Source organism: Carassius carassius, chromosome 37 (genome assembly GCF_963082965.1).
Source record: "Carassius carassius chromosome 37, fCarCar2.1, whole genome shotgun sequence".
Classification (NCBI taxonomy): domain Eukaryota; kingdom Metazoa; phylum Chordata; class Actinopteri; order Cypriniformes; family Cyprinidae; genus Carassius; species Carassius carassius.
This window is the reverse complement of record NC_081791.1, coordinates 29,280,893-29,306,885: the sequence shown is the minus strand read 5'-3', so window position 1 is coordinate 29,306,885 and position 25,993 is coordinate 29,280,893. Positions and strand designations below refer to the sequence as shown.

Here is a 25,993-nt window from a genome sequence, read left to right as displayed (position 1 = left end):
AACAAGTAGCATTTATTTCAAAGAAATACAACAAAACCAGTCTTTTGAAGTTTGTTTGGAACTGAAATATTTCTGCTACAATATATATATATAAAATGTTATTTATTATTTTCATTTATTCATTTATACAAGACATTAAATTAAACAGAAATTAGAAATGTTGCCTTGGCATCTAGCTAAAATAATAATGTTTAATTTCATTTTATTTCAGTTAACATATTTTATTAGTTTTTAAAACGGTTTAATCACACAAAACACTCAGATTCTGCTGATTTTGCATATTTTACCTGAAAAGCGTTCCTGGTACAGTTGTGGTTTTTTTAATCAACAGCACACATTCAAATTCTGTTCTGAAGATACAATCTGTCCCATATCTGATTATTCTTCCCAGAAGGACACTGGGACATTCATGACTATAAAAATGAACAATATGTAAATTAATAGGAAAAAACACTGACACATGAAATAAACAGAGATGTGAAAAGATGAGAATAAGGCAAAGCATGTTTATTTATTTACTGTAGCACATTTCATACACAATTTTAATTTGCATTCCTTTGGTTTACATAAAAAGAATTAAAATAATGATAAAATGGCTAATGTTTAGCACATCTGATCTCTTCTGGTATTTCTAACTGACTCGATCCTAATGATCTGAGTGGTCTGTTAGGTTTATATTCAGCGAACATATCTGACGTATCAAAACAATTGTCTTGATGTATTGTGATTAATCAGTTGAGTGAAGTATTTTTCTCATCATGTTCACCTGTTTCTTGCCTTAAACTGAGAAATCACATATAGGCTAACCAAACAACTAAACACAAATAATCACCTCAGCACAACTAAACTAACCAGTAAATGCAACTAAACATCTGAACTACTAAGATAAATGCACTTCTGCCTTTGTGTTCGCTTCTGTTACACACTAATATTTAATCAATTAGTTCCTCATAAAAAATGATAATACATAAAATAGTGTAATATATGAACACATTGTTCAGTGAGGGAGAAAATTAACTCACCTTTGTGTTGATGTTGTGAAGACTGCTTCAGCTTCAGTCCCAGCACGATCCAAACGCTCCTGTGACAGAAGTCATCTGAATTATGAAAGGATATATCCCCGTGTCCACCAGGGGGCCCCGTGTTGGGACCTCAGAGAACAATCACGGAATAAGGTGAGATGATGGTGGAGATGGCTGAGCTGGAGCATTCTCATTCTCTACTTCCATAGGAATTAATAAAAAACATTTGTGGACACACACTGTGGGGGATCTGACAAATCGTGTAGAATGGAATGCGTGCTCAGTAGCTCTGGTCCAGATCGCGAGATTGAAAGTGAAACTAAAAAGGATGTGTGCATGCATTCAAACACAATTTCAATTCCAGCAGCTTGAGAGCGTCTGCAGCTCTCTGGTGCATGCAAATTAGGCTGCATACAATATTTACATTGTAATTAGTACACACATTTTAATAGGATGTGTAGTTATAACCATCAGTGATACGCGGGTTGATCCAAAATGAGCGGTTGCCAGTGGTTACGAGTCATCCAAAAATATTTTTCATGATATTCGGGTCGTGGTCGGTCGGGTCCTTTGAAATAAAATGTATATAGTACTAGACACATTTTTGAAATACATAGGCCTACACTTTATTGGCTGAATAACTGGCATGAAGATGACGCACGAGCTCAGTCTGTACGTAGAGATGGAGGCGGTAAAGAAGACTGCATGGGGAGCAACAGAGCTGTTTTTGGTAAAACATGATTTTGATGACTTCATTAAGTTTTGTTTTATAGAAAACTATTTTTTAAAGATTTTCATTTTGTATAAATTGTATCTTAATTTTGATCAATGTTTTATCAATCAGTTGCCCGTATTTAATAAATAAGAGGCAAATATAAAACAGACAATGTAATAAGGCGCCGGGAGAATCACTTGCATTGCATGTGAACTAAACTCAGCGTGTGCCTCAGATTTCAGAAATATAGGCTATATATTACAGAAAGCTCGAAATGTCTTCTTTTAAACGAAAATATTCAAACCAAAATAAACGGGCTACTCTCTGATGATGTAATCCATATGAAATGTGCATTTCTCTCTGGTGTTCATGGCGAGTCTTCATCGTCAACTTCATCTCTGCAGCGACACAGAAAACACCAGTTTATTACTAAACAATTAAATGACTCCTTGCATATTTTCGAACCAGCAGACCATTCTGGGTTGAGCGAGACCCCACGGAATGAGCGGAGTGTAATATTCAGAAATGCGCTCTCTGCTCACGAGATCTGATCGGAACAAACCCGAGTTTTGTTCCCGGTTAGTTGAAAACGTCGGTCGGGTGCGGGTTATTAATACATTGACCCGCGCATCACTGATAACCATCTCTTATCTCTGTATTAGAGACCGGCAGAATACGGATGTTTCAGTCTTGCTGCCGCAAGATTCTATCCCGCGCCCTCTGATGTCACATGACTACTTTGAAGATGTTTTTATTAACTTTCTGGACATGGACAGTATACTGTGCACACAGTTTCAATGGAGGGACTGAGAGCTCTCGGATCTAAAATATCTGTCACAGTCTTCTGAGAGTGTTGTGTTTGTTTGGTGCCATGTGCTTTTGTCCTGTCTCTTTTCTTACCCCGCCGATCTTGTTACCTCACTATTGTTTTAGTTGCTACACCTGTGTTTCTCCCTTGCTCCCAGACTCATTTACCTTCACTCTGCACACCTGTCTCTCAATCACACACACAGCTGTTGCTCATTGTCTTGGACTATATATTCTCGTCTCACACACCACTCTGTCTGGCTGTATTATATGTTAATGTTAATCATGTTTTGCATTTCGGCTGCTTCTGATTCTGCTCTTGTCCTTGTTATCTGTTCTTTTCTGTTTTGTTTTTGCCTTGTTTGCTTTTTGTTTAAGTTTTATTCTAATTAAAAGATTCTTCCCTGCATTTGGACCCAGACCCTGTTCTTTCTTTGCCGGCCCGTGACAATATCTTAAACTGTGTTCTGAAGATGATCAGAGGTCTTATGGGTTTGGAACGACATGAGGGTGAGTTATTAATAACATAATTTTCATTTTTCGGTGAACTATCCCTTTCATCACCTCTGATTGGCCATTGAGTTCCAGAAATCAACAGCTGAGTCTGTGATTGGCTACATTGCGCAACCCTTTAAATGCGTGTTATAAATAGAAACTATGTCAATGTCACATGTCGGTCAGGCTCATCACAACTCACTCCCTCACCTGAATATTAATCACCAGCAGATGTTCACCATCCAATCACCAATCTTCCCCAGCACTATAAAGGCACACAACTCGGATCCTCAGTTGTATGATCTCGTGACTATTCAGGAGAACATTACCCTGCTAGTTACTTGAGTTGACTCCTGCTATTACTTACCTATTGTGTTTACCTTCTCTCTCAGCGATTTGCCTCTCTCCAGTTACTCTCCAGTGTTATACGTTGATCAGTACCTCTCCTACTCACCATCGCCGAGATGTGTGCTCATCATTCTCCACTCTGGTCACCCTCACAGACAACTCTGGTTACCCCATCCGTCAAGTGCATTACCCGTTTGCAAGGATCCTCCTTCAACCTCCATTCACTACTCACTTACTGTTATATTATGCCTTCCTCAATAAATACCAGTATCCATTAATGCTCTGTTGCCAGTCCGTTTGTTACAGAAGATCGGACCCTAAAGGCTGAGAATGAGCAAAACCGATCCTTTTCAAGAACTGGTGGATTTGTTGCAGCCGTTTCTGACACCTCATGCCGCCACCCCAACTTCTTCGGCAAGGATTCATCCACCACAACATCCCATAGCTTCTTCAACTGCCAAAATCATACATTCTAGTCTAGTAGTCAGACCAGCGCCATACTCTGGATCGGCGGAGGACTGTAACAGGTTTCTCCTCCAGTGCTCACTCGCCATTGAGACTCAACCGCAATTATATCCCAATGAACAATCTAAAATCGCCTTTATCATTTCATCCCTCACAGGTCCCGCTCTGCGATGGGCCGAGACTATATGGACACAAGCCGGTCCGGCCACCCAATTCAGAACCCTAGCAGCGGCCGATGGTTGGAATGAAACATCCCATCTCACCGCCTTCCATCAAGGTCTGGATCTCAAGTTGCGCCTCCACCTGGCCACGTACAATGATTCATGTGGTCTAGAAAGATTTATCCACCTCACGATCAGATGTTCTAATCACCTTCAAACCTGCCTCTAAGAATGCTCACCTGCCCGGTTACCCACATGGTATCGTCGAACCGAAACCCAGAATCCTCCGGAATCTGACCCCTGAACCAATGAAATCTGATAGCCATCGTCTAGCACTTACTGAGCGGCAGAGGCGGCTGACCCAGGGACTATGCCTCTACTGTGGCTCAGGAAACCACCACATCCTGGCCTGCCCCATTCCCCCACCACGGCCATCGCCTATTAAGATAAATCCACTCACCACCATTGTACACTTACTGCTGACGACGTCACTCTTCCATTTACTCGACTCTATGTCAGCCAGGAACTTTATCTCGGGGAGCCTCTGCCGCCAGCTCAAGCTACCATCATACTCAACCGAAACCACCTATCAAGTGACCGCCATCACTGGAAAACCTCTTGACCACCAGCATATCTGATACAGTGTGGGCCCAATTCAAATAACTGTGGCTTGTTACATGAAGAGTCCATTACCTTGCTAGTGCTAGAATAATCAATGGCAGACATCATTCTCGGTCGTCTGTGGTTGGCACAACATAACCCAGTTATCTCCTGGTCAACAGACGAAATCCTCTGGTGGGGTGACCAGTGTTTCCCCTCCTGCTTCCCTCACAGACCCTCACCGCCAATGAAGACCTCCTAAGTCTTACCCATCAATACCACCTCCATTGAAAGCCCTGTTGATAAACATTCCATTGAAATTCCTCCCTGTTACCATGAATTTTGTGACGTCTTTTGCCCACACAATGCCTCACAACTACCTCCTCACCGCCCTTGGGATTGTGCCATTGACCTGATTCTGGGTGCGCCAGTGCTTTGCGGGAAGATCTACCTGCTCTCCCTTCCGGAACAGAAGGCCATGAAGGAGTACATTGAAGAGGCTCTTAAACAAGGTTACATAGTTCCATCCACATCCCCTGCCGCTTCCAGTTTCTTCTTCACGGCCAAAAAGGACGGAGGCCTACGACCCTGCATCGACTACCGAGCATTAAACCAAATCACAGTCAAATTCCGGTACCCTCTTCCCCTCATTCCAGCTGCCCTTGAACAGCTTAGAGGAGGAGTCATTTTCTCCAAACTAGATCTCTGAAGTGTATATGGAGGCGCCGCCCCCTCGCTGGCGACTCTGCCACCACTGTGCGTGTGATCGTCTGTGTTTTATGTGGTTTGAAGTTTTTTTGGAAGTATCTTAACTCTGAATTATTAGCGTGAGCGATCCCTGACAACATGATTATGGTTGCACTTAATAATCGTACACTTGTTTGCCTTCTGTGGCTGTGGATATTGATTGTTTGGAAAGTTGCACAAACATTCCACGTGATGAAAGAGCCGGGCCTGCCTGTCATAGCGTACAGCCGACATGAGCTTCTACAGTTGCGGTTTTCAGCATCAAGTCTATCGGATCCTGATGTTGATCTATCAGAAATCAAGCCCAGGGCAAAAGTTAAGAAGAGAGGCAGCAGAGGAGGTGTCCGAGTCAGAAACCGTCAGCGGGGATACAAACCTGTCTTACCCTCGGTTACTATGGGGAATGTCCGCTCTCTCGTCAACAAGGCGGATGAATTAACAGCTTGTTTGAAGTTCGATCGCACGTTTCGGCAGACCAGTTTACTCTGTCTTTCTGAGACATGGCTGTCTGATAGGATACCTGATTCTCATGTGGAGATGGAAGGCTTTACACTTCACAGGATGGACAGAGATCAAGCAAGTACGGGTAAGAAGCAAGGTGGAGGAGTATGTCTGTATGTGAACAACCGCTGGTGCCATACTCAACATGTTACGGTAAAAGAAAGAGTCTGTAACCCGAATATTGAGCTCATTGCAGTGAGTTGTAGACCTTACTACCTACCCAGGGAGTTCTCCCATGTTATTGTCATGGTGGTGTATATCCCACCATCAGGAAATGGGAATTGTGCCATTGAGACAATTTCGAGAATCACGCATGACTTACAGCGCTCTTCTCCAGATGCGCTGGTTATTGTGAACAGGGATTTTAATCACTGCACTCTCTCCACCACCTTACCATCTTTTAAACAAATGGTGACGTGTCCTACGAGGGGTGATAACACTATTGACTTGTTTTATACAAATGTTGAGGATGGGTATGTTGCTAAATTGCTTCCTCCACTGGGTAAATCAGACCATAATTTGATAAACTTGACTTCCAAATATTCAACGGTGATACGTAAACAGCCGATTACGACAAAGACTGTGCGTGTCTGGTCAGATGATGCTTGTGAAGCACTAAAGGGGTGTTTTGAATGCACCGACTGGTCTGTGTTTTTTGATGGAGACAGTGACTTGGACAGTATCTCTGACAAAGTAACTTGTTATATTAATTATTGTGTCGATGCTGTAATTCCATGTAAACAAATCAAAATCTTTCCCAATAATAAACCATGGGTCACCAGAGAAGTTAAAGATGCTATTAATAATAAGAAAGCAGCCTTTTATAGTGGTGATAAAGAAAGGATTAAAGTTGCCCAAAGAGAGTTGAAAGTCATCATCAGACAGGGCAAACAAAAATATAAAGAAAAGTGTTGAAGGTAAAATGTCCATTAGCAACACACGAGGTCTATGGAATGGTATGAAGTGTATTACTGGATATGGGACTTTAATCCCAGTTTATGTAAATTGGGTATACAGGCTAATGATGCCAATTCTTTTTTTGCCAGGTTTGATGAATGCGATTTCTCTTCTGTACATGAGAATGTCCTCTCTAATCTAAGGCAGAGCAGTTCTGAGGACTGTAGTTCAGCTATTCATCTTAGTATGGAAGAGGTTCGTCAGCAATTAAGGCGTATTAAACCAAACAAGGCAGAAGGCCCCGATGGTGTACATCCACATACTTTAAAAGTGTGTGCTGATCAGCTATGCTCTGTCCTTCATTCACTGTTTTCTTTGTCTCTGTCCTCTGCTAAAATACCGGTTATGTGGGAAACAACTTGCCTTATTCCTATTCCTAAAAAAGCCAAGGTGTCAAATAGTCTTGCTACTCTGAGGCCTATAGCTCTGACATCACACATTATGAAATGTTTTGAGAGGGCTGTACTTGATCATCTGACTAGGCAGGTGTCTGTTTTTCAGGATCCCTTGCAATTTGCATATAGGAAGGATGTGGGGGTAGATGATGCACTATTATTTATGTTACATAATATTTACAGTCATCTCGAAACTACTGCTAGTTCTGTTAGAATCATGTTTTTTGATTTTTCGAGTGCTTTTAATACTATACAGCCACATATTTTAGCTAACAAATTAATTAATTTTAAATTGCATAATTCAACTATTGCCTGGATTTTAGATTATCTGTTATTACGACCACAGTTTGTTAGGTTTTGTAACAAACAGTCTGACATTATTTTAACTAATACTGGAGCACCTCAGGGCACAGTTCTATCTCCCTTTTTATTTACACTTTACACTGCGGACTATAGGCATAGTCAGTCATCCTGTTTGGTACAAAAATTCTCTGACGACACTGCTTTAGTAGGTCTACTTAATCAGGGTGATGACCTTTCTTAGAGAAGGGAGGTCCAGTCTTTTTCTAGCTGGTGTGAGTCAAACTTTCTAAAATTAAATATAGGGAAGACTAAAGAACTTGTGATTGATTTTAGAAAGAAAAAGGAGAAGGTCCTCCCAGTCACAATTAATGGTCAGCCGATTGAAATTGTTCACTCATATAAATTTTTAGGTGTCCATTTGGATGAAAAATTAGATTGGAAAGAGAATACTAATGTTTTAATAAAGAAGGCTCAGTCAAGACTTTTCTTTTTGGGAAAACTCAGATCTTTTAACAGTAGTACAAAGCTTTTAGATGTTTTCTATCAGGGGATCTTGGCTAGTGTTCTTTTTTATGCTGTCCTTTGCTGGGGGGGCAGCTTATCTGTTGATGATAAAAATAGGATAAATAAGCTGATCAAGAGGTTCGCTGGTTGGTTCGGTTATTGGTCTTATCCCAGACTCACTTGAGGTCATTGTGGAGAAGAGGATGATGTCGAAATTAAAAATTGTTATGTTTTTTGAAGGCCATCCACTGTATAGTGTTTTTAATGGACTCAGAAGCTCTTTCAGCGAGCGTTTAATTATGCCTCGGTGCTCCAGTGAGCGATTGAGAAGGACTTTTGTTCCTGCAGCGGTCAGATATTTTAATGAACACTGTTGACTGTCAAACTGTTGAACTGTCTGTTCTTTGCCCTGCATTTCTGAATTGTGCAACTGTATCTTGTTATAATCATGTCTCATTGGTCTCTTAATCGTGTTTTTCATAGGTTTTAAATGTTGAATTATTTATTTATGTGTGTTAGCTATGTGGTGTGCTTGTTGGCTGTATGTTTTAAGTTGGTGGCAAACCAGTTTCCCTTTCGGGATTAATAAAGTTCTCTCTCTCTCTCTCTCTCTCTCTCTCTCTCTCTCTCATATAATCTCATCCGTATCCGAGAAGGTGATGAATGGAAGACCGCATTTGTGACCCCTACTGGCCACTACAAGTATAGGGTGATGCCGTATGGTCTGGTCAATGCCCCCTCAGTCTTCCAGGACTTCATGCATGAAGTGGTCCGGGAGTATCTCAACCACTTTGTTATAGTTAACTTAGATGACATCCTCATCTACTCCCGGAGCCTGGCCGAACATCACCAACATGTAAGGGCAGTCCTAACCCTGTTACAAAAATTCCAATTATTCCTCAAGGCAGAAAAATGCACCTTCCATCAACCATCCGTTCAGTTCCTGGGTTACATTATCAATAGTTCAGGCACACACGTGGACGAGGGGAAGATTAAAGCCATCACCTCCTGGCCACTCCCATCAACCATAAAAGAACTCCAACGTTTCTTAGGTTTTGCTAACTTCTATCGCCGTTTCATTAAGAATTAAAGCTCCATTAACAGTCCCATCACCGACCTCCTCCACAATGAACCCAAATCCCTGTCCTGGACTCCAGCTGCCACCGAAGCCTTCTCAACCCTCAAATAAGCCTTCACCAGGGCCCCCGTCCTCGTTCATCCTGACCCAGACATCCCTTTCGAGGTGGAAGTGGATGCCTCGACCACTGGAGTTGGTAGGGTATTGTCACAGCGGCAGGGGACCCCTCCAAGACTCCATCCATGTGCCTTCTTCTCCCAGAAACTCAGCGCGGTGGAGAAAAACTACGATATCGGAAACCGGGAGCTACAAGAAATCAAATTGGCTCTGAATGGAAACATTGGCTCGAGGGAGCAGCACATCCTTTCACGGTATTCACGGACCACAAAAATGTACAATATCTCCGAGACTCGATGGGCCCTATTTTTCACCCGATTCCACTTCACTATCTCCTATCGACCAGGTCCTCGCAACACCAAAGCTGATGCCCTCTCCCGCATTATCACATCGGACAAAAGTACAGACGAGCCAGAAACGATAATCCCAACTCAACTCATAGCCAGCTCGATTCAATGGACCTCTCCACCAGTCGCCTCTTAAGTCCCTCCTCCTGCTCCGCCGGACTGTCCCCCTGGACTCAGATATGTTCCTTGGACACAGCACACCCCACTAATCTTCCTCACTGAACCACTCACACCTCCCTAGGCACTGGCCACCCAGGGTCCGACGCAACTCTCTCGCTGCTAAAAGACCACTTCTGGTGTACCAACATGGCAGGAGATGTGAGAAGATATGTCCGAGGTTGCACAGATTGCACCATCTCCAAAAGTCCCCGACATCTTCCAGCAGGTAAACTCCACCCATTACCCATTCCAAACCGTCCCTGGTCACATCTCGGAGTGGACTTTATCACGGATCTACGGCTCCAGTTACTCTCCAGTGTTACCTCGATCAGTACCTCTCCTTCTCACCATCGCCGAGGTGTGTGCTCATCATCCTCCAGTCTGGTCACCCTCACCGACAACTCTGATTTGTTTTTTGCTTTTGTGCAACAGATAAATAACAATTTACATGACTCCTCTTTTAGTTTGTTTGTTTGTTTGTTTGTTTTTTATTTCAATGATCAATTTGTGGAAAATAATTCAATTGTTAATTGTTTTCTCGGCCATGTGCTCCTGTAGTCCATCCTCCTTGTTTCCTTTCTACCACACCCTTTGTTAACCTGGTTAGTCTAATTGTGTTCACCTGGCCCTCATGTATTTACCTCCCTACTTATAGTGCCCCTTACCCTTTTGTGTTTGCTGGTCTGTGGTCATTCTCACCCCTTCTGTCACCATTGTCTCTGTCTATGGATACGGCTGAGTTTTTGTCTCCCTGCCTGGTTAATAATAACAATGTTAAAGCAGATGTGTAGACTTTCACTTGAGTGTGTGTGCGTGCGTGTGCGTGCGTGCGTGCGTGCGTGCGTGCGTGCGTGCGTGCGTGCGTGCGTGTGTGTGTGTGTGTGTGTGTGTGTGTGTGTGTGTGTGCGTGCGTGCGTGCGTGCGTGCGTGCGTGCGTGCGTGTGCGTGCGCGCGTGTGCGTGCGTGCGTGTGTGTGTGTGTGTGTGTGTGTGTGTGTGACTGATAAGAGCTCTGCCAGTCACACCCAACATAAAATTTTCTATCAAGACAAAAATATTCCTCCAGTAAGAAATACTGAAAAATTTGTAGACTATGTTTTATCTGGAAGCAAGGGTTTGAAGTTAAAAACATCTTAATGCTGGATTTGTTTCATCTTTTGTCTTCTCCAGATGTTAACTGATGGACTGGAGTGCTGTGGATTATTGTGATGTTCTTATCAGCTGTTTGGACTCTCCTTCTGACGGCACCCATTCACTGATGCACTGATGCAATGCTACATTTCTCCAAATCGGATGAAGAAACAAACTCATCCTGATCTGGAGGGTGAGCGATTCCTTTGAGTTTATATTGCAAACAAGAAAATACTTTGTTTTGTTGTTGTTTTAATCATAAACTCATTTCACTTTGATAAATTTTTCAGAAAACAAGACTAATATAATTACATCGTATCTTTTTGCATCATTTGCATCTCCAGTAAATATATCTTGACTTCAGAAAGTTTTTACTGGAAAACAAAACAAAATATGGCTGAAGAACAGCATGTTTGTGATGCGTCATTATCTTACTGGAAATATTAGATGCAAATCACTGGAATACTCTCCGACCATAAATGATGTCAATACACTGTATTTTTGACGGTGACATGATATGAATTACTGTCTCATATTTGCATGTTTGACGCACTGCAACCAAATCTGAATATTACCATGATAACATAGTAACAAACAATGTGGCAACACAGAAGATAATGTGTATCAATTCAGCTCAAACTCTGCACCACACATGTCTAAAATATTACACTTTGGTTGAAGTTTGATTATATACATACACACAATATTTACATGGAAGTGCTCCTGGTTTTCTGGTTAGATTTCCTTAATTATTTTAGGTTTTATTTCCTTGAATAACAACGGCACACATTCAAATTCTTTCCCGTATTTGATTATTCATCCCTGAAGGACCCTGAGACATTCATGACTATCAGCTGCATAAAAATATAAATATATGTAAATTAAAATGGAAAAAAATTCAAATAAGATAAACAGAGGAAATGAGTACAGGAATAATATTAGTATCCCTTAAACAATTACTCAAAATAATTAACAAAAGATAACCTGCGTTCTTTCAGACCTCAGCATTCTCATCAAAGTATTGACTTTCTCTCAGATGTTTCCCCTGGAGAAATTAAAAAAGGATACAAACGAGTCAACAATCCAGTCCAGAGCTGTACAATGAATGTGGAGCTGAAGTACAAACATCTGAAAGCAGGAAACCCTCAGTAAAAGTGTTTCGTTTCTCACTATTATTCATTTCTCTATTATAAAAGAAGGAACCAAACCTGAACAAATAAACAAACAAGTCACAGAAAGGAGTGAAGAAGGGAGGGAACCAGAGATAGGAGGAGAAGAAAGAGAGAGGATCGTGATATCAGTCTGTTCTGATAAAAGAAGAAACACAAACACACCTGAAACACAACGTCTACAGGTAAGAGAATCTGACTTATAACTTTACATTGATCATAATATGATTGATTTATCAGTGTTTATATCACATTATATTAAACTGATCACGGTTTAACTAGTGAATGTGTGGAGTTTCCACGTTTTATCTGTTGGTATCTGGGTTTTTATAGAGAAAAATTACAGAGAAACCTTCACAAGTGTGTCCTGAATGTATTTTTGTACTATATTAAACTCTAATTAGTAAAACTATATTACTATAAAAACGGATCATATTTCTTTATAGTAATGATTTTACTGTTTCAGTAGGTTGGTATATTAGCATTATATCAGTTAATAATATATATATATATGTATCTTTTTACAAATAATGTACAGTAAATGTTTTACTGTGGATGCAAAAATCTGTAAACCTAAAATATTTCTGCTGTATTTTTTACTGTAAAGTTCAGGCAACCACAGCTGCTTTTACTGTAAGTTTGCTGTATTTTGAGTGTATTTTCACACTGAATCGTGACACACATCAGCTTCAGGAGCTTCATGTGTGTATTTATGACTGATGTAGAATCTAATAAGCAATGATAAAGCAGAAATGACATGATCTGATGTTCTGGATCTGGTCAGATGTTCAGCGTCTGCATCATTTATTGAGACTGATTTCTGTTTTTCCCTCAGAAATGGAGAGAATCACACTGATGTCTGTTCTGCTCACAGGTGAGTGCTTGACTAGTACTAGTGCTGATAGTTAGTGTTAGTGCTGGCACAACTAAAAGAGGTCAGTGTTGTTCCTCTAGAGCTCCACAGTCTCACCAAATCCTGTAGAAACACTGAACGTACAAAAGCACCATTCAGAGCACTTTATCAAACACATACTGAAACTCTGAGCTCTTGAAATACAGTGTGGATATAATGAGTGAGATCTGTGTGAATGTGTCTCTCCTCAGTCGTGGTCAGTTCGTCTCTGCGTCAGTATCACTTTGTGAATCAGAACATGAGCTGGACTGAAGCTCAGAGATACTGCAGAGAGAAATACACAGATCTGGTCTCTATCAATGACATGAATGAACAGAATGATATAAATCAGCTCCTACAGAGAGAGAACAGAACTGACCGTGTCTGGATTGGGCTGCAGGACGCATGGGTTTGGTCTCTGAATAACTCTGACTTCTACAGAGGAAATGAGTCTCAGTTTAGGAAGTGGGATCCAACACAACCAAATGGAGATGGAGACTGTATTTATATGAACAATGATGGACAATGGCATGATATGGACTGTAAAACCCAAAAGCATTTCATCTGCTATAATGGTGAGTTCAGCTGTATGTTTCATATCTGATGAACTTTGAACTATTAATTAACCAAACTGACATTATCATCTTCTTTAAAGCTGCTCATAGCTGAATTGATCTGGTTTTTGAGTAATTGATGAACTTTGCAACACTGACACTTATTTTATTTTGAATGAAATAAATGTGACTTGATTATGTGATTAAAACAGAAATGTTCTAAAATACTTGAAACTTGAACAATGAACCACAGTTAGATTTGTTTTTTTGTTCTTGGTAAATGAGAGGAAAAGGAATATGTATTTAATTCTTTAAATCAATATCAGACAAATGTTTTTCTCTTTTGAAGGCATCAGTAAAGGATTCGTCCCTGTACAGGAGAAAAAGAACTGGACTGATGCTCAGAATTACTGCAGACAGAATCACACAGATCTGGCCAGTGTGAGGAATGAGATGGAGAATAATCAGACTCAGAACATCATAAACCAGAACCTAACTTCAGATCATCAAGCCTGGATCGGTCTGCACAGATCCTGGAATTGGTCAGACAACAGCAACTTCATATTCAATCTCTGGAGCAGTGGTGAACCCAATAGCAGAGATGGCAATAAAAGCATCTGTGCATCAACTGGTATCAGTGGTGAAGGACGATGGACAGACGAGCCATGTTCAGATCAGCATCTCTTTGTGTGTTATGATGGTTAGTAGATCAATCATCTGAGCTGCTGAACATCTACTTGTCAAACTACAGAAACTCTCTCATCATTACAGTATGACTGCACTATTCCTTTAACCAGCAATTCCCAGAGTTTCTGTCAGTGAAAGTATTTCTTAAAGTCTTTAAATTAATGTTTCAATAATTTGACAAAACATTCATACATTCATGCTTCTCTGATGTTAGTTAAATATCACGAGACATGCAGCTAAACAAATAAAATAACTCTTGTTATAAAAACGAAAACGTACTCGGTTACTAATGTAACCTCGGTTCTCTCTAGAAGAGGGAACGAGTACTGCGTCTTAGCTAAGATGCTACGGGAAAAGTCTCTTTTCACGATACACTGAAGCAAAAAATTATCCTTAATTTTGAATTAATGTAAAGTGCATATGCAGCAGCACACAGCCATAGGCGAGACGGCTCGCTCGCTCATTGCCTGCTCTACGGCAACTGCACAAGCCTATCGAGCGCAGGCTGATGCAACATCAGACCAATGAGGGCGCTCGCGCCCTCCATGCCACTTCCCGCCGAAACGGGTGTGGCCTAGCCCTATAAAGGGAGCTCGAAAAGGCTGACTCACCTGATTTATTTCATCGCCGAAGCGAACCAGAGTGAATTGTACGCACGGCAGAGAACGCAGTACTCGTTCCCTCTTCTAGAGAGAAGCGAGGTTACATTAGTAACCGAGTACGTTCTCTTACAAGAGTTCTCTCGTACTACATCTTAGCTAAGATGCTACGGGAACCCAATGTAAAACGCCGTGCGTGCAGAGATCACACACCAATAAACCTGGAAGCGACGCCCAGGATTTACAGTGCACAATCACCAGAGGGACTCACAGAGAGTCCTAGAACAGGAGGGGGAAACCCTCCATCCCATATCTAGCAGCGTCCGTAGACGCGGCAATATGACATCACATATTCAAGGCAAGGCCTGACCAATGTGGGAATGTGGGTCTTACACAATTCTGCCCAAATAACAGTCGGCAGCGCATCGCGCTTGCGATCTCAGAGTTCCAATCAGGACACTGATTCAACTATACCGACAACAGCTTTGCTTGCAGAGCGGGAACCTCTAGGTTATAGAACCTGATAAATGTAGACGGCGAGGCCCATCCTGCCGCCATACATATATCCTGTAAGGAAATCCCACTAGACCACACCCACGATGAGGCGACGCCTCTTGTGGAGTGTGCTCTGACACCCAGTGGGCACTGAAGGCCCCTGGAAGTGTAAGCTAACGCTATAGCTTCAACTATCCATCTGGATAGGCTCTGTTTCGAAACAGCCATTCCCTTGGAACGTCCACTGAACGAGACAAACAGCTGCTCAGTCTGTCTGAAGACAGCAGAGCGAGACACATAAGTTCTTAAAACCCTAACGGGGCAAAGAAGACTTGAGTCTCCATCCTCTTCTGACACCGACAGGGCAGACAGGGAAATAACCTGAGCCCGAAACGGTGTGTTGAGGGATTTCGGCACATAACCGTGCCTAGGTTTGAGTATGACTCTTGAGTCATTAGGCCCAAACTCCAAGCACGTCGGGCTCACCGAGAGCGCGTGCAGGTCACCCACACGCTTCACTGAAGCGAGAGCCAACAAGAACACTGTCTTGAATGACAGATGTTTGAAGCGAATCGTTCGGATAGGCTCGAAAGGGGAACCTTTCATGGCCTCCAAAACCGTCGAGAGGTCCCATACAGGGACTGACGGAGGTCTGGGAGGATTCAGCCACCTAGCTCCTCTAAGGAAGCGGATGACCAAATCGTTCCTTCCTATTGACTGACCGAGCGTTGTCTCAGAAAACGCTGCGATAGCCGCCACGTAAACTTTGAGCGTGGAGGGGGCTCTGCCCTTATCCAACAGCTCCTGTAGGAAGGAGAGAACCTCCGTCACCTCACAACTAAGGGGTGAACGTCCCCGAGCTGTGCACCAGCTGGAGAATACTGACCACTTCGAGGCATATAGCCGTCGAGTCGACGGAGCTCCAGCCTGAGTGATAGTATTTAGCACTCCCACTGAGAGATCAGCGGGTAACCGTTGAGCGCCCAAACATGGAGGGACCACAACTCCAGTTGAGGGTGCCAAATCGAGCCCCTGGCCTGCGAGAGGAGGTCCCTCCTCAACGGCACTGGCCACGGGGCAGTGTCTGCTAACTGCATCAAATCTGGAAACCATGGTTGGTTCTTCCAAAGTGATGCTACAAGCAGTACTGAGCATCTTGTTTCCCTCACCCGTTCTATCACCTGCGGAAGGAGGGAGACGGGGGGAAAAGCATAGAGCGGGCAGCACGGCCACCTTTGTGACAGCGCGCTTTCGTTCTTGGAAAAGAACGCCGAACAGTGAGCGTTTTCGTGGTACGCGAAGAGGTCCACTTCCGCCCTGCCAAATCTCTCCCACAGCAGCTGGACTGTCTGTGGGTGTAGAGACCATTCGCCCGTGGGAATGTTGTTTCTGGACAGTCTGTCTGCACCCAGATTCTGTAGCCCAGGCACATGAACTGCTCTCAGCGAGCACAAGTTGCGCTGAGCCCAAACCAGGAGGCATTCCGCCAACCTGTACAGGTTTCGGGACCTGAGACCGCCCTGGCGATTTATGTAGGACACCACAGACATGTTGTCCGAACGGACTAAGACGTGGTGGCCCTTGATTCGGGGACAAAAGAGCGTCAGCGCGTTCTCCACTGCCAGCATTTCCAGACAGTTGATATGTTGGAGCTTTTCCCGTTCTGACCACAGGCCAAAGAACGGTCTGCCCTCGAGCAGCGGTCCCCATCCCGAAGTGGAGGTGTCCGTCGACACCACTTTCACTTTTGAGGAAGTCCCCAGGCTTACACCTGATTGGTACCAGTCGTTCGCTGTCCAGGGTTTCAAGGCTGTAACACAGCTCTGATTGACCTTGAGACGCAACTGACCGGATATCCACGCTCTGTGCGGTACTCGCGCTTTCAGCCAGAACTGCAAGGGGCGCATGCGGAGCAGGCCCAACTGAAGAACTGGTGATGCTGAGGCCATGAGACCTAGCATCTTCTGAAATTCTCTGAGCGAGAAGGTCGCGCTGCAGCGGAGAGAGCTCGCTGGCGCCGAATGCCCAACGCGCGCTGTGGCGACAGCCGCGACGTCATGGAGCGTGAGTCCAGAGCTATACCCAAAAACAGTATCGTCTGACTGGGGTTCAGCGAACTCTTCATCCAGTTGACACTGAGACCGAGTTTCTCGAGGTGATCGAGTAAAATGGCCCTGTGTTCCACGAGCTCTGATCGTGATTGAGCCAGAATCAGCCAGTTGTCCAAATAGTTCAGCACTCGCATGCCTCTGAGTCTGAGAGGAGCAAGCGCTGCGTCCTTGCACCTCGTAAACGTACGAGGAGCCATGGACAAGCCGAACGGCAGGACTGTATACTGGTATGTCTGGCCCTCGAAGGCGAATCTCAAGTATCGCCTGTGACATAACGCTATCTGTATTTGAAAATATGCGTTCTTCAGATCTATCGACATGAACCAGTCTCCTCTGCGAATATGCGCGAGGAGTTTCCTGGTTGTAAGCATTTTGAAACTGCGTTTCACCAATGCCTTGTTCAGCTGTCTTAGATCCAGTATGGGTCTGAAACCCCCGTCTTTCTTGGGCACTAGAAAGTATCTGCTGTACAGCCCCCCTTCGCTTTGAGCTTGAGATACAGGCTCCACAGCCCCTTTGCTCAACAGTTTTGATATTTCGGCTCGAAGTAGGTGTGCTACTTCTGTTTTGACCGTAGTTTCGACGCGCACTAAAAAGCGCGGAGGGCGTCGAAAAAACTGTAGCGAGTAGCCTCTCTTTATAATGTCTAGCACCCAATCCGAAACCCCTGGAAGCGCTGACCATGCGTCTGCATGAATGGCTAAGGGTTGGATGCGAAGCATGCTCTGTTGGCTGGGCAATGGCAGCGCTTCGATGTGCTGTAACATGGGCGTTATGCCTGTGACATTTGAGGTGGGGAGCGCGCTGATCACAGCGGGCAGATCGCTCGTCCTCGACCCCACCACGGTGCTTAACCGAGTGAGGGAGGGCTGAGCGGGTCCCGTGGGACTCATGCTGTCTGTGAGTAATTGTGGGCTGTAAGCGTGCACATTTACTGCTTTCGACTCGCTGTCTGCCTGAGCAGAACGAACGTGCACGGGTTTCATTTTTACAGAAACCACATGCCGTGTGTGACATAGTGTTTGTGGGCACTGAGGAGTGGGCACGTTTACTATGTAGTGCGTGCGATCGACCTGAGTCGCTTTTATGGGCGCGAGCCCTGTGTGAAGGGCTGTGCTTATATGTGGAAATGGGCACTGAGCAGTGGGCATTGTCACTACATTTATAGCACCATCGGCCGTGGCCGGGACACCAGAAACTACACTCTTTTCGGGAAATATCTGGGTAGCCGTGATAACGGCTTTTGTGTGCAGGCAAGCGGGCAACTGTAGAGGCTTGAGCGTTGCAGAAGACGCTGAGACAGTCACAATTCCTGGAACTGAAACAGCGGCGCGCTTTGGTGAGAGTTCGGCCACAGCGGGACTCGTACACCGGCGCTTTCCTAGGAGTGCTAGGATGACTTCGGGGCTTCCGGCCTCACCGTAATCCTCTGCCGTGGTCCTCGCGGTGCGGGGCGACGGCCCGGTAGAGCGAGAGCGGGGTCTCGAGCTGCGTTGCTGACGCTGTTGCGATGAAGCAGCAGGAGGCGGGGGGTGTGGCTGAGAGCTTTGCGGGGCCGGTCTAGCACGACTCGCTGCAGAACCGGAGCGCTTTGGGAGGAAAAATCAGGTGAGTCAGCCTTTTCGAGCTCCCTTTATAGGGCTAGGCCACACCCGTTTCGGCGGGAAGTGGCATGGAGGGCGCGAGCGCCCTCATTGGTCTGATGTTGCATCAGCCTGCGCTCGATAGGCTTATGCAGTTGCCGCAGAGCAGCCAATGAGCGAGCGAGCCGTCTCGCCTATGGCTGTGTGCTGCTGCAAAGGCGCTTTACAATAATTCAAAATTAAGGATAATTTTTTGCTTCAGTGTATCGTGAAAAGAGACTTTTCCCGTAGCGTCTTAGCTAAGACGCAGTACGAGAGAACTCTCGTAAGAGAACATATATTAAAGTTGTGAATTCACTGCCATGTAAAATTAAATAATTTTCTTTCACACTACAAGTGACAATACTAATATTGATATTAAAATCTTCAGTTTCAAAGTTTTAAATCCAAAGACTCTGAAACACAACACTTCAGACTTTGATTTGATTATCACACTAAAGCTATATCAAGATTTCAGATTCATTTTGATTAATTGTGCAGCCTCATTTAAATACATACATTTTTCATAAATTATTTAGTTTCCAATAAACTGAGGAAGCCTGTTTGAGTCAAAACTCTTCATATGAGTTCCTGTGTTTAAATGCTTCACTTTCTGTTTGTTTCCAGATAAACTGGTTCTGATCCGAGAGAATAAGACGTGGTATGAAGCTCTGAGATACTGCAGAGATATGAACATGGACCTGGTGTCGGTGGATTCGGAGCAGATGCAGCAGCGGGTGATGGAGGTGACCTCGAGCGCTCTCTCTGATCACGTGTGGCTGGGTCTGCGTCACTCCTGCACAGTGGGGATCTGGTTCTGGGTCAACGGTCAGACCGTGTGCTATGATCAGTGGGCTTCTGGTTATGACACCGGACTGGACGACTGCGATATGACGGTCAGATCCGGAGTCATTCGAAAGAATGATACTCGCTGGATCAGCCGCCCTGAAACTGATAGATACAACTTCATCTGCATCAAGTGAGTGCTGGAGAGTAACTGATTACATCTGATCCAGATTACAAATATTCAGTACTTTTAATTAGATCGCACTACATTTTAATATGCCCATAAATAGACGACCGTTACTTTCTTATGGATTACATGTTCACACAATACCAGTAAATTATTCACTTAATTATAAAGTAATCACAAAGTACTCAGAATACATGTGAAATCTAATGGATAATGTTACTTAATAAAATTTTCATTATGTACTTTATAACCAGTAAGAGACTTAATATAATATAATATAATATAATATAATATAATATAATATAATATAATATAATATAATATAATATAATATAATATAATATAATATACAACCCGAATTCTGGAAAAGTTGGGACGTTTTTTAAATTTTAATAAAATGAAAACTAAAAGAATTTCAAATCACATGAGCCAATATTTTATTCACAATAAAACATAGATAACGTAGCAAATGTTTAAACTGAGAAATTTTACACTTTTATCCACTTAATTAGCTCATTTAAAATTTAATGCCTGCTACAGGTCTCAAAAAAGTTGGCACGGGGGCAACAAATGGCTAAAAAAGCAAGCAGTTTTGAAAAGATTCAGCTGGGAGAACATCTAGTGATTAATTAAGTTAATTGATATCAGGTCTGTAACATGATTAGCTATAAAAGCTTTGTCTTAGAGAAGCAGAGTCTCTCAGAAGTAAAGATGGGCAGAGGCTCTCCAATCTGTGAAAGACTGCGTAAAAAAATTGTGGAAAACTTTAAAAACAATGTTCCTCAACGTCAAATTGCAAAGGCTTTGCAAATCTCATCATCTACAGTGCATAACATCATCAAAAGATTCAGAGAAACTGGAGAAATCTCTGTGCGTAAGGGACAAGGCCAGAGACCTTTATTGGATGCCCGTGGTCTTCGGGCTCTCAGACGACACTGCATCACTCATCGGCATGATTGTGTCAATGACATTACTAAATGGGCCCAGGAATACTTTCAGAAACCACTGTCGGTAAACACAATCCGCCGTGCCATCAGCAGATGCCAACTAAAGCTCTATCATGCAAAAAGGAAGCCATATGTGAACATGGTCCAGAAGCGCCGTCGTGTGCTGTGGGCCAAGGCTCATTTAAAATGGACTATTTCAAAGTGGAATAGTGTTTTATGGTCAGACGAGTTCAAATTTGACATTCTTGTTGGAAATCACGGACGCCGTGTCCTCCGGGCTAAAGAGGAGGGAGACCTTCCAGCATGTTATCAGCGTTCAGTTCAAAAGCCAGCATCTCTGATGGTATGGGGGTGCATAAGTGCATACGGTATGGGCAGCTTGCATGTTTTGGAAGGCTCTGTGAATGCTGAAAGGTATATAAAGGTTTTAGAGCAACATATGCTTCCCTCCAAACAACGTCTATTTCAGGGAAGGCCTTGTTTATTTCAGCAGGACAATGCAAAACCACATACTGCAGCTATAACAACAGCATGGCTTCGTCGTAGAAGAGTCCGGGTGCTAACCTGGCCTGCCTGCAGTCCAGATCTTTCACCTTTAAAGAACATTTGTAAATTGTAAAAATTTCTCAGTTTAAACATTTGCTATGTTATCTATGTTCTATTGTGAATAAAATATTGGCTCATGTGATTTGAAAGTCTTTTAGTTTTCATTTTATTAAAATTTAAAAAACGTCCCAACTTTTCCGGAATTCGGGTTGTAATATAATATACCTACATTGATTCTTATAACAGATTATGAAAGTTCAGTAAACGAAAGCCATTTGGACTTGATTAAAATAAACTGAATTGTAAAGCTCTTTTCACAATACAGACTGTTTCAAAACAGCTTATAGTTACGACCATGAAGTTTTCTGTTATTGGACTCAAATCATCTCCATTTAATGTCTTTGATGTCTATTTGAACTTCTGTCATGTTTTTACTTAAGATAAATTAAATGATTCAGTTTCACGACTCATGAGATGATGGAGACAAACATTTACTGCGTTTTCTTTCATCTGACTTCATTTTTTTTATTATTGCATGTTATTTAGTACTAAGCACTTACATTTACTTTTTTGAAAATAATACGTTCAGTAAACTTCATCTAAAATGACTGCAAATATACTCATTTTAATGCATGCAACTTGATATGATACACGAGTCTCTAAATGGAGGCTGTGATGGAAAATATGTAAGATACTCTTATAGATGTGTCATTTAATATTCAGTTTTGGTTTTAGATTCATTTTGATAGACTTTTAGTTTCCTTTCAGTTTGCTTGGTCGTCATGGTTTTTAAGTATGTTCTTATCTGTCACTATAGTTACTGATTATGTTGTTCACCTGTGTCTCATTAATTTCCTTCATTACTTTGTATTTTTTTTTTATTACTCTCACTTGGCATTGTAGACTATTAATATTTTTGACTCAAGTGTTATGTTCCTTTGTATAAACTCATCTACAATGAATACATGTAAACATAAATGGATAAATGTAACAATTTTATATAATGATAATAAATGTTAATTGAGTGACTTTATGGAATATTTGCACTATATTTGAACATCAGCAGAAGCATTTAAATAAAGTGGTTTAAATACTGTGGCAAATACTGTACAGGTCCAACAGATAAAAAAAAAAGTTTTTTTTCTAACTGAAATACTTCTACTACAATAAATTTATTTTTGTTTTAATTATTGTAGTACAAGAAGTTAAATTAAACACAAATTTGAAATGTTGCCTTGGCAACTAGCTAAAATAGGCTTAATTTTATTTTATTTTATTTTATCAGTTTTAATATCCCTGCAAGAGATTTTTAATCAGAGGAAACATTCAGCCTTCACTCAAATTTTACCTGAAAAGCGCTCATTGGTTTGCTGGTTTGATTGTGTTTTTACCATCATCATTATTTTAGAATATTACGTAATTCATATTATTATAGATGGGGTAATGAGTGGTTATGAAAGAATGAATGAAACACGTTTGTCTATGTTTCACTCAATCTCTAATTGCACTCGCGGAAAGCTCTTGAGAAACAGTGTCTCTTCTGCGGCTTGCTACGCTTTCACCTCATTAGTGCTATTGGATCTTAGTGCTGCTTTTGACACAACATTCTTTTGCATAGACTAAAAAACTTTGTTGGCATTAATGGAAGCGCCATCAATTCGTAGCAGTGAATGAAGAGGTATCATATTGATCATAAGTGCAGAATGGAGTACCTCAAGGCTCAGTACTAGGGCCGCTACTCTTCAAGCTTTACATATTACCCTTGGGAGATATCATCAGGTAACACAGTGTTAGCTTTCACTGTTATGCTGATGATACTCAGCTCTATATTTCTTTGCGGCCCCACAAAACATACCAATTTGAAAAACTATTGGAATGCATAGTCGATATAAAAAACTGGATGACAAGTAATTTCTTTATGCTAAATTCTGAAAAAACAAAGGTGTTAATTATAGGACCTAAAAATTCTGCTTGTAACAACCTAAAACTTTGTCTAAGACTTGATGGCTGCTCTGTCAATTCTTCGTCATCAGTTAGGAACCTAGGTGTGCTAGGGTGTGCTGTGTGCTGTGTTCTCAAAACTCAGGCAACTTGATAATATCTAGAATATCAACATCAACTCCGGGCGGCAGATCCTTTTCCTTTTTAGATCCTAAACTCTGGAATAACCTACCTAACATTGTTAACATTGTTAACACTCTTGTAGTTTAAATATATATTAAAGACATATCTCTTTAACCTGGTTTACACATAACACACTAATATGCTTCTAATATCCAAATCCATTTTTTAGGCTGCATTAATTAGGACAACCTTAACCAGGAACACTTCCCATAACACCCAATCTACTTGCTACATCGTTAGAAGAATGGCATCTATGCTAATATTCGTCTGTTTCTCTCTTAGTGTGAGATCACCGTAGCCACCAAAACCAGTGTGTATCCAGATCAGAGGGTCACTGCAGTCACCCGGATCCAGTACGTATCCAGACCAGGTGAGCGTGATTTCACCAAGTACAACATGTTCCTGGAACAACATTCCAATAAACCAATCAGAATTGAGATATAACTTTTCAAGAAATATCTGTTTTAGGCTTAAAATCAGGGTTAGGTGCTTCTACACTCTTGTTAATAAGCCATCATCTCCCACTGATTTTAGGAATAAATTATGGGTATGGTTAGGTTTAGGGGAGGGATTGGGTTAAGTTTATATTTTTGGACAATAATGTTGATCCAAGATCATCAAAAGATCCAGGAACATGTCTTACTTGGCAAAATCATGGCAACCATCCAGCCCAGATGGTGGATCAACACCTAGAAAGGACCTCTACAGCCCTGAAAGACAGCGGAGACCAGGACAACTAGATGAGCCCCAGAGACTGATCCCCTGTAAAGACCTGGTCTCAGAACTGATGATTCTTCTGCACAATCTGACTTTGTTGCAGCCTGGAATTGAACTGCTGGTTTCGTCTGGTCAGAGGAGAACTTGCCCCCCAACTGAGCCTGGTTTCTCCCAAGGTTTTTTCTCCATTCTGTCACCGATGGAGTTTCGGTTCCTTGCTGCTGTCGCCTCTGGCTTGCTTAGTTGGAGACACTTCATTTACAGCAATATCGTTGAACTGCCTTTAACTGTCATTTTTGATTAATGACACACTGTTTTCCTAATTAATGTTGTTCAGTTGCTTTGACACAATCTGTTTTGTATAAAGTGCTATATAAATAAAGGTGACTTGACTTGTTTCGGATTTCTGCCTCTGCTCGCTACATCGTAATCAAGTCACTACTAGAGCAAGCTTTTGATTGGTTATCGTGGCATGAATTTTCTTGATGGTGTATTCAAACCAGAGTGTTAAGCATGAGTGATTTACATGTTAAGTCAATGCAAATATGTGACAGACATCCTGCGGCGCAATTCGCACGAATGACGTGGAGCAAATTCAGCGTTTTGTCATTTGAGGAGCTTGATCTAGTAGTGATGTGATTACAACGTAGCGAACGGAGGCAGAAATCTGAAACTGTACAATACATCTTCGTACTTTTAAAGAAACGGTGGCTCCATTTATAATTTAATAACTATAAAAAATTTTAACCTTGAACAAAAAACACCACTGCCTCCTTGTGTTTTCATTTAAACATATTAATAGCCGCAGAAATGTAGTTCAGGGAAATGTGTAAGCCTATATTGTCATGATCCGGTCTCTTTCTCTGTCTCCCTCTGCTGGTTACTCACACACTCTATTCCCATTCACTCTCTGTTTCATTACTGCCACCTGTTTTCACTTTCAATTAGGCTCGTTCCTACCCACCTGTTCCTCATCCCATCTCATTATCTTGGCTTCTTCTAACCCTCTCTTTTCCCGTCTTGTTGTCAGATTGTTAGATGTCACAGATGTGTATTGACCAATGTCTTTTCACTCCTGACCTGTCCTGTCTTGTCGGCGTGTGCTATGATAATACTTCCACTGTTGGAATTACTCTGTGCTCGTCATTATACATCCACAGAACCCTACCTGCTGAGAGCTGCTACAGCTTACCTGCTCAGTGCTCTCCGACCGTCAGCCCCTTTGTGAGTTATGAGTGCCTCTCGCCAGTCTTCTGGTCACCCCTGCCACAGAGGAGCTTTATGTTCACATTTTATTACCAAGCCTATGGGTTTCTTCAGTTGGTCGTTCTCTCTTATTTGTGTTTGGATTATCTGTGGCCAGACTTTGTTTCAATTAAAGAACTGTAATCGTCACACTCCCATTTGAGTTCTCTCTACTCTATCACATATATACCCCACATTACAATGAAACTAAAATATTATATCAAACAGTACTGCCTATTTTTATTTTCATTTTAACATTTCAGACAGGACAACTTTGGCAAGTTACTTGAGTTTATTGAACACAATTTATCTTTGGTGGTATGGTTATGGGGGTTCTTGCTCCCAAATTAATTGAACATACAAGAGCTTAAACATTAACCCACCGGAACCATCAGATTGTAAACACATGACAATTAAGACACTTAATAAATGTCTTTAAAGCAAACAGTGGTAATCGTGTA

The 25,993-nt window shown here is 42.2% G+C and overlaps 1 protein-coding gene across 1 annotated transcript in view; it reads left to right on the top strand.

Annotated features, from left to right (window-relative positions):
* LOC132118622 (macrophage mannose receptor 1-like) overlaps positions 1–25,993 on the top strand; it is a 54,531-nt gene that overhangs the window by 16,767 nt on the left and 11,771 nt on the right. The window contains exons 5-7 of the mRNA XM_059528583.1: positions 13,125–13,487; positions 13,816–14,166; positions 19,608–19,959. Coding sequence (XP_059384566.1) covers positions 13,125–13,487; positions 13,816–14,166; positions 19,608–19,959 — 1,066 coding nt within the window. The remainder of the gene's footprint in view (positions 1–13,124; positions 13,488–13,815; positions 14,167–19,607; positions 19,960–25,993) is intronic.